Source organism: Saccostrea cucullata, unplaced genomic scaffold (genome assembly GCF_032062105.1).
Source record: "Saccostrea cucullata isolate Sc308-1 unplaced genomic scaffold, CSIRO_AGI_Scuc_v1 ctg1076, whole genome shotgun sequence".
NCBI classification, from domain to species: domain Eukaryota; kingdom Metazoa; phylum Mollusca; class Bivalvia; order Ostreida; family Ostreidae; genus Saccostrea; species Saccostrea cuccullata.
In genome coordinates this window covers 544,116-553,088 of record NW_026933400.1, presented here as the reverse complement: position 1 = coordinate 553,088, position 8,973 = coordinate 544,116, and the positions used below count along the sequence as shown (strand labels likewise).

General features: G+C 33.8%; 1 protein-coding gene across 1 annotated transcript; it reads left to right on the top strand.

Moving 5' to 3' along the window:
- The first annotated feature begins 497 nt into the window (after window positions 1–497).
- On the top strand, window positions 498–8,720 carry LOC134238186 (uncharacterized). The gene is made up of 2 exons (XM_062720299.1): window positions 498–643; window positions 8,062–8,720. Exon 2 carries the CDS (start codon window positions 8,082–8,084, stop codon window positions 8,718–8,720), a length of 639 nt encoding a protein of 212 aa, XP_062576283.1. The 5' UTR covers window positions 498–643; window positions 8,062–8,081.
- The last annotated feature ends 253 nt before the right edge of the window (window positions 8,721–8,973 follow it).

Sequence of the window (8,973 nt, the reverse complement as noted above, 5' to 3'; positions counted from 1 at the left end):
GATATTTGTATTATATATCAATGTTAGTATGAATGTTTGTTTATGTTTGTTTATGTTGCTTAGTTTTGGAATTATAATTGGTTTTAATGTTTATCGTAATATTATCAAAATGGGGAGGAGTGTGGTGGTTTTCGATACTGGGCATTTTTGCCTATGGGTCGAATCCCATCGGTACCCAACAGAGTAAGCAAGTTTTCCGGTGTGTGAGAGCCAGACGCCAGATTTGCATGTTTGTCACTGTGTGTGCCATTACCTGTTGTATTAGGCTACCTGATTGCATTATAATAAACAGTGTTTACATTATCGTTTTCCCTCGATCTCGGCTATGTAGCGGAGTGAAACACGATAGCAACATCAAATGCTTTCTTTTTTCAGTCACAAAATTTTGCACAAAATCTGCCACACATGAATACAAAAGTAGGTCTGCTAATAAGGGCGCTGATGGTAATTTGAAGAAAGGGTGAATTATTCGAACGTCGAAATCACTGGCAACCGCTTAGATCTTGCTTTGAAAAAATGGAAAGCCCGGAGAAGTAAACTGAAACTCTGGTTGATGTGTTTTGGGATTCAATCTCGGAATATAGTCCACAAATATCTGCATTTTCATCATTTGAAAAAGCCTTAGAGTATTAAAAAATACCAGGTAAGCCTTTAAGCATCAGAAAAACATCTAAATTAAAACAAAGCTCATAGTGGCGAACTTTCGTTTTCATGCACAGGCACTTGAAGGAACAAACACTTCTAATACTTACATGTTTTAAAAATTGTTGCAAATGAACTGCTAGCAAGAGGGTTCAAAATGATATTAAGTATAATATAAGGTCCAATGACAATGTGAATCGTAATTATATATTTTTTTAAAGTCTACTTTCGTTTTCGCAAACCAATGGTGATTCAGGTCTGGAGTATCTAAAGTTCAAGCACTTAAGCAATGCTGAATGGTCCCTTTTTATGTGCCATTTTACTTAAGAAATAAATAACAAGTTTATAAACTTCAATGGGAATTGAAGTGGGTTGGTCACGTGATCAAATCCTGTGAAGGCCGAAGATATTTAAAGTGTATTATAATTAACCAATCAGATAAGGCGAAACAGAATAGCAGCTCCAAAACCTCCTCCAACGCTGCCAATGGAGAAAATTTTATGTATCCGATTAATAAATCGTCCGATTACGGCATATCACACGCTAATACCGGGGTTTAGGTTAAAGAGACTAGTAAAGAACATCTCCGAGACAGAGTGCTTGCAAAATTATGATAGGTAACACTAATTATTACCTTGGTAATCTCTCTCGAAGCAGGGGTCCCCCCGTTTGTTTACAACTTTTGTTTTTTTGCCTTGTGTATTTTATTATACCGAATAGGGCAATTCTTTAAACGTGAGAAAAAGTACAATTTGCTTGCATATAACGACATAAAGATGTGTTGACGGGGAAATTTTATATTTTTGAGGAATAAAACACTCTTACATTTTTTTTATTAAATAAAAAGGGGGGGGGTTATTATCCATACTTCAGGTGCCTGTGAATAAGAAGCTTTCGTATAAAAATGTTGCTGTAAATGAATGCATCACATTAATATCTAATAAAATATGTGAAGAAAAGCCGTATAGATATTAAAAAAAATTAAATAAAAAAATATTTACGAAAATAAAACACATAATTTGTGAATATTTTTTTTTTATTTGTGGTGAAAATCTTCTTAAAACCATGCAGTCACAACTGGGAAGGACATGTTCATTAATCGTACGAGGGTTGTCCCAAAAAGTCGTAGGCAATGTTTATAATTTTTTAAACATGCAACTGATACTAACCAAATTTTGCATAGACATAATATATTCAATGTTCTTTGAAATTGGGAAATTTTAGAAATATATCTTTCGTATTAATAATATCAAGACGATTTATATTAAGGCTGATAAAACCTGTCGGCGCAAGAACAAAATACAGAATAATTTTTGCATATAACTACAACCTACTCTGGATATATTGAAATTCAGGGGACCATGCAAATTATTTCAATATATCCATAATTCAATATAAGCGAAATCGTGAAGCCGCCATTCTTACAAGTTCAATCCCAATCTAAAATAAAGAAGAACAAACCCAAACAAATTAATTTTGTCATCGTTTATCTATAACAGTTAACAGATTACAAAGAATATGAGTCCTAGAAGTTTTAAATATTTTTTAAATCTGTTTCATTGAAAAGACAATCTTCGATTCACCCTTCATTATTATTCCCCGATCGCATTTATTTACGTTTTGGAGAAAATTCACGGACTTGAGCAGTTATATGTAAGTACTGCTGAATGCTGCTTGTATTTCATCGTAAGTGTACTCGGGTTAATCCCTTAATTATTTTGAATTTAGGCATATGAATTTATTAACAGTACGTATTTAATTTCAAAGTTATGTTTTTTACCTAGATCTGTGGGGATTAGTATATTACGTTTAGCTGTTTAGCCTCAATATGTCCGTATTATATACATGGACACAAAAAATTGAACAGTGAAGAATTTTATTTCGGAACAACATGCAGTATTAAAACACAAATGTTGAAAACTAAATTATTCACACCTTTGTATATCAACTGCTCAATCAGGCATAATTACTGTCACCAACCGTAACAACAGCCGCCAGGGTGTACTTCAATATAACCGTTATTAAAACAACTCATTATCACCTGTGGGGACCGATCAGTGGCTTCAATACAACCGATTTCAATATAACCGTTATTTTAATGCAAAGAATATGAGAGGCAAAATCTGGGGATTTATTTCTAATTCAAAATAAGCGGAATTTCAAAATAAGCGAGTTCAATATAAGTGGAGTAAGCTGTATTACATTTGCTTTTATTTCTTTAGTTCTATGTAATACTTTGACCTCAAATTTAAATCTCTGAAACCAGAATCAAAATCTCACAGAAAAAGCATTAGAAACAGATGATTGGTGTTATGATTTTTAGAGTATTGTTGGAATTGAGTTTGATGAAAATGACGTCGTCAAACGCGTAAGCAGCGCACGGAGATATAATGATTTGTGTTGTATATGATTTATAAACAGCAGAGACTGAAAAAAAGAGTAGATCAGTGGCATTACACGCCAAATTTTAATAGCGAAATTATTTTTAAATGGCATGATATTCGATGAGAGTTTTTCCCCCATACGGAAAATAGATACAGCATGTAAGAAGCAGAGTAGTGTTAGTTAAATGTCGACAATTGGGAACATTTCTGGACCATGAACGATGTCAAACAATGTGTATTCTCTGCTACCTTCAATGTAAGGCGATCTTTCGACTAAATTTCGACTGAAATTTGAATCTGGCTAAAAAAACAAATAAAAAACAAATAGACAGTAGTGAGCTTAAAAAATCCATTAGCCAAGAGTGGTCTATCACTTTAAAACAAATATTAAATAGATGCGAGCGAAGTAAACAAAGAGATCATGAGGTAATAAGAGACGTAATTTACGCTTGCTTTAGAGCGCCGATGTACACATACATGCTTTCTTTATTCAACATAACTTTATTATTAGATGTGATATCATCATGAAAATTGATATGCATGATCATGATATGTTACTTTTTGATATGACAAGAAAAGAAATTAAATTAAGCAAAGAAAAACTAAACTGTCTTACCTGTATACGATTTTTTGGTACATAACATTAAAATAGCTTTCTAAAACAATTTGTATCAATTTGAATTTCCCAATCTATTTTTAAGATCAATGTAGAGGAAACAAATTCTTGTATTGACCTGGAACGTCACGTGCAGGTCAATACAACGTAATATTTTTCTAACATAGTTGGATCTCAGACAATCAGAGAGATGGAAATCATTCAATCATATAATAAAATCTTCTCCTCAAGAACCACTTAGCCAGAAAAGCTGAAACTTACGTGGAAGCATCCTGAGGTCGAGCAATTCTAAATTGTTAAAATCATGACCCTCAGGGGTAGGATAGGGCCACAATGGGGAATCAAAGTTTTACATAGATATATATAGGAAAAATCTTTGTAAATTTTCTACTCAAGAACCACTGGGCCAGAAAAGCTGAAACTTATGTGGAAGCATCCTGAGGTAGTGTAGATTCTAAATTGTTGAAATCATGACCCCCTGGGGTAGGGCAGGGTCACAATGGGGAATCAAAGTTTTACATAGAAATATATGGGAAAAATCTTTGAAAATCTCCTCAAGAACCACTGTGCCAGTAAAGCTGAAACTTACATGGAAGCATCCTGGGGTAGTGTTGATTCTAAATTGTTCAAATCATAACCCCCAGGAGATTGGGCGGGGCCACAATTGGGAATCAAAGTTTTACTTAGAAATATATAGGAAAAATCTTTGAAAATCTTCTTCTCAAGAACCACTGGGCCAGAAAAGCTAAAACTTATATGGAAGCATCCCGAGGTAGTGTAGATTCTAAATTGTTAAAATCATGACCCCGCAGCATTGTTAAGGCTTGAATAAGGGGGCGGGGCCTAATTTATACGGGAAAAGTTTACTGTGACGTCAAACAAAAATATGACTTTTATGTATTTCTCATTGTACCTGAAATTGAAATAGTTTGCAACTTTTAACTGTATTCGCATAATAAACAGCAATAAAACTTATCAATGCATTTAGAAATCTTGCTAGTTAAATCCCATGTATCTGGTTGTAGACAAAGCACTCATCGCGATGAACTTGTAAACGTGACGTAATTTTGGTAAAAATGACGTATTCCATGTGCTGTGAGAGGCAGATTATTATTAAACGGAATAATATTTACAGGTTTTAAATAGTCGATTAATACCAATGCACATCCTTTGTTAAGTGCGATTATTAATTAATTATTAAGAGAATGTGTTTTATTAATTATGTCGTGTTTTTATGTACAGGTTACGTATATTTTACATCGAGGTGCCTTATAAAATCGCACTTTCGCAAGGGCATACACTTCATAGATCTTAACCATTTTTTGAATGTAGATAAAGGATATTTTTCTTAACTTGAAAAGTGCTGCTGCTTTCTTTAAATCCAGGCTGTGATTTTATAAGTACACAAATATTATATATCTTAAATTATGTCAAAAACACATTTCACTTAACTTCCATTTTTGCTCCAACCCCTCTCACCCCACCCCTCTTGAAAATTGGGGATATTAATTTTAGTCTACCCATTTGTCTTATAATTCTGTTCGTCTGCTACACTTTTGTTTCAAGCAATATGTCGAGAAGCTTTTGAGCTTTTCTCTGTGAAATTAAAAATTAGCTTTGGGTCTGGGATGTTAAAGGGGGCGGGTTCTGTCCACTGGCACCCGTGAGAATTATATGAAGATTTTTAAGATACATGTTTCTAAGAAGAAGCTTTATCAACCGACAAATTACGAATGGGCATCCTCCTTGGATTTTTATATAATGGGTATAATAGCTGTAAATTGAAGCCATATTAATTTTATTACAATATTAAGCATATAGTATTTTGAAAAAGAATTTCTTTAAAGTTTTTAGGTATTGCAATTTAGTTTTAGAGCATAACTCCTTATTGTCCTGACCGCCCTTCGTAAAGTAACCCCCTTTTGACCCCTACTTGATCCGAACAAATTATTATTTTTAGCTCTACTGGTCAGAGACCAGAAGAGCTTATGCGATAGTAATGCGTCCGTCGTCCGTCCGTCTGTCTGTCTGTCCATCTGTCTGTCTGTCTGTGTAAACAATTTTTCAAAATGCTACTCCTCCTACAGTTTTGGTCCGATTTCAATATAACTTGACACACACAAGTAGACTACACTAAGATACCTAATTCTGTGCATTGGTTTTTGATTTCGATGAACGGTGTTGCCATGGTTACTAAAAATAGAAATTTCTGTAAAATTGTTTCAAAATGCTACTCCTCCTACAGTCCGATTTCAATATAACTTGGCACACAAGTAGACTACACTAAGATACATAATTCTGTGCATTGGTTTTTGGTTTCGATGAACGGTGTTGCCATGGTTACTAAAAATAGAAATTTCTGTGAAATTCTTTCAAAATACTACTCCTCCTACAGTTTTGGTCTGATTTTGATATAACTTGGCACACAAGTAGACTACACTAAGGTTCATAATTCTTTATATCGGTTTTTGATTTCGATGAACGGTGTTGCCATGGTTACTAAAAATAGAAATTTCTGTGAAATTCTTTCAAAATGCTACTCCTCCTACAGTTTTGGTCCGATTTCAATATAACTTGGCACACAAGTAGACTACATTAAGATACATAATTCTGTGCATCAGTTGTTGATTTCAATGAATGATGTTGCCATGGGTTACTAAGAATAGAATTTTTTGTGAAATTGTTTCAAAATGCTACTCCTCCTACAGTTTTAGTTCGATTTCAATATAACTTGACACACATGTAGACTATACTAAGATACATAATTCTGTGCATCGTTTTTTATTTTGATGAGTGGCAAGGATCATTTTTGAGTTAGCTCGCGTAGCGAGCTACTCCCTGTCGACATGGCCGTTTCAGAGCTGTAAAATTTTTCACGCATACATCAAGGTGATCCATACGCCAAATATAATAGTTCTAGGAAAAATTGCTTTGGTTTGAATGATTGTATAAACTTAAGAGGTAAAAACTGTATAAAATTTCATACACTGTAATATTATTTTGCCTCATATGCTTTTAAAGAAATTTTTGATTAAATACCTGTATGATGTAAAATTACTGCGTATGAATATATGTTCAAGCATGTTAGGCGGATCTACTCTTCCCATCTGAAGTTTTTTTATAATTGACCTAGAATACTCCCTAACACAAACACCTGATGCTCTCATTAGCTAGTTGTTGTTGAAAATCTATTTTTAGAATCCAGATTTGCTGTGGGAATCTTTAACCTAATTATCCCATAACACTGACCACTTCAGCTAATGTGCTGAAATTCATTATAGAATCCAGTCAAAATAATACGGAAGCCCATTAGTGCCAACCTGTATATATAAAGGAAAAGCAATATACACTTTATTTATGAACCGAACATGGATCAGACATATAATATTCAATCTCTTAAGATGCAAAATAAACCGAATATATTAAGGTATGGTGCCCATATGTATGAAAAAGCTCAATTGACTCGAGCGAGTCAACTCGCAGGCCCTTCAGGCCTTTGATTCTATTTATTGCTGATTTAAAATCTCAAGTCCCAACTGCTACTTTTCTCTTCCTTTGTTTTAAGTATAAACCAGTAGAACTACAGTCTCGACAGAGACTTCTGGTTAATTTCATGCCACAGAATGACATTTTTAAAATTTTCCTTTCATTTCCCTTCTCAAACTCCTTTGCTTAATTAAATTTCCATTGATTGAAATGTATTGTAAGCGTCATGGTCACTACGACAAGACGTGGCTTTGAGGTATCTTGTGGGGATTTTATCTATTGAAATCCCAATAAAATTGAAGAATTCAATAATGCAACCATGAATATAATAAACTACAAGGACTGATCCCCGTTTTTGGTTACATTCGTTCATAAGATGTCCATGTTTACATAATTTAATGATGCAGTAACTTTAGAAGATCATTCTTGTACAACAACCTGTAGTGATTCTTTATGTTCCTAGGATATAATAGGACCCTTACTTAAGGTCATTAGATCAAATCACCGAGTAAAAAACACCCGAAAATTTATAAATTTTAAAAAATACATTTTTGAAAAAAATGCTTATATTATTGGAGCAGCATTTGGACGTCACATATGACATGCAGGTTTGTCACTTTTTACTCAAAGTAACACAACTACAAAGTTTAATGTTCCTTTGAACACACTATTTTAATTCTTGAATTTATGTAGTCTTATCTTTTCTATTTAACACAAAACATAAAAAAAAACATGAACATGCATAACTTTATGACAAGTCAGTAAATTTGCTGTATGGTTCTCTAGCTAACAAGCTGAAATCAGTGAAGAGTATTTTAATTTAAGCATTTATTCTAGTTGCCCTAGTGGATAAGCAATGTATAGTTTTACTAAGATAGTTCTAATTTCTTTGTTTTTTTTTATTAAATTTTTGGATTGTTTGTTACATTTCAGAAAAGCATTAGAAGATTACTATGGCCTCTTCCTCTTACGCGTCTACAGAGGAGACGACAAATGCCTGTAGAGCCTGTCGACTTCTCCTGGGTCCGTGTACAGATGAGTTACGTGATGTTTTACTTCACCATGTACCACCGTCAACATTCCCACACGTCATTATAAACAAAAGGATTAATCTTCCCCGTCTGACAGCTCAACAGATGAATCTTATTTTACCCAGAGGTAGTAGTTATACAGGAAACTATGATGATATGGACATTTCCTTATTGTACATACTACTCAGAAACATTTGTGGTTTATCACCACACAGTAATGGCTGGGGAAATGATCCAGACCCTACAGATCGATCTCTCTCTGCCAACATTGAGAGAATCCGTATTGCAAGAAATCAGTGTGTACATTCTTCTAGTCCCGTCCTCTCCAATGCTGATTTTAACACGATCTGGACCAATGTTAGATCAGCAGTTGCAGACTTTGATTCTTTCCTTAGCAATGGGAACAAGTATGAAAAAGAGGTGGACTTTTTGAGATATGAGACAATGGACCCTGCCCGTGATTCCAATTACATAGAAGAACTGAGGAAACAGGCTGAAGAAGATGCAGAAACTAGAAAAATTGTTCTAGGCCTGAAACGTAAATATAATGGCTGGGTTTGACATTTAAGGTGATTCCACCCTCAAAATTTTATGGGTTCAAAGTACAAAAACTGCATTTATTTTCATTTAATATACTTTAAACTTTCCAATTATTGCGAAAAAAAGTATAGGTCACCATATTATTTAAGATGCAAAACATAAATAAACAGAAGTGTATGTCAACATAAAAAAAATCCCAAATTTTTTGTAAATAGTATTTTGAAAAATATGTAAAAATTAGTTAAAATGCATAATTTTGATGCTGAGTGTTCCT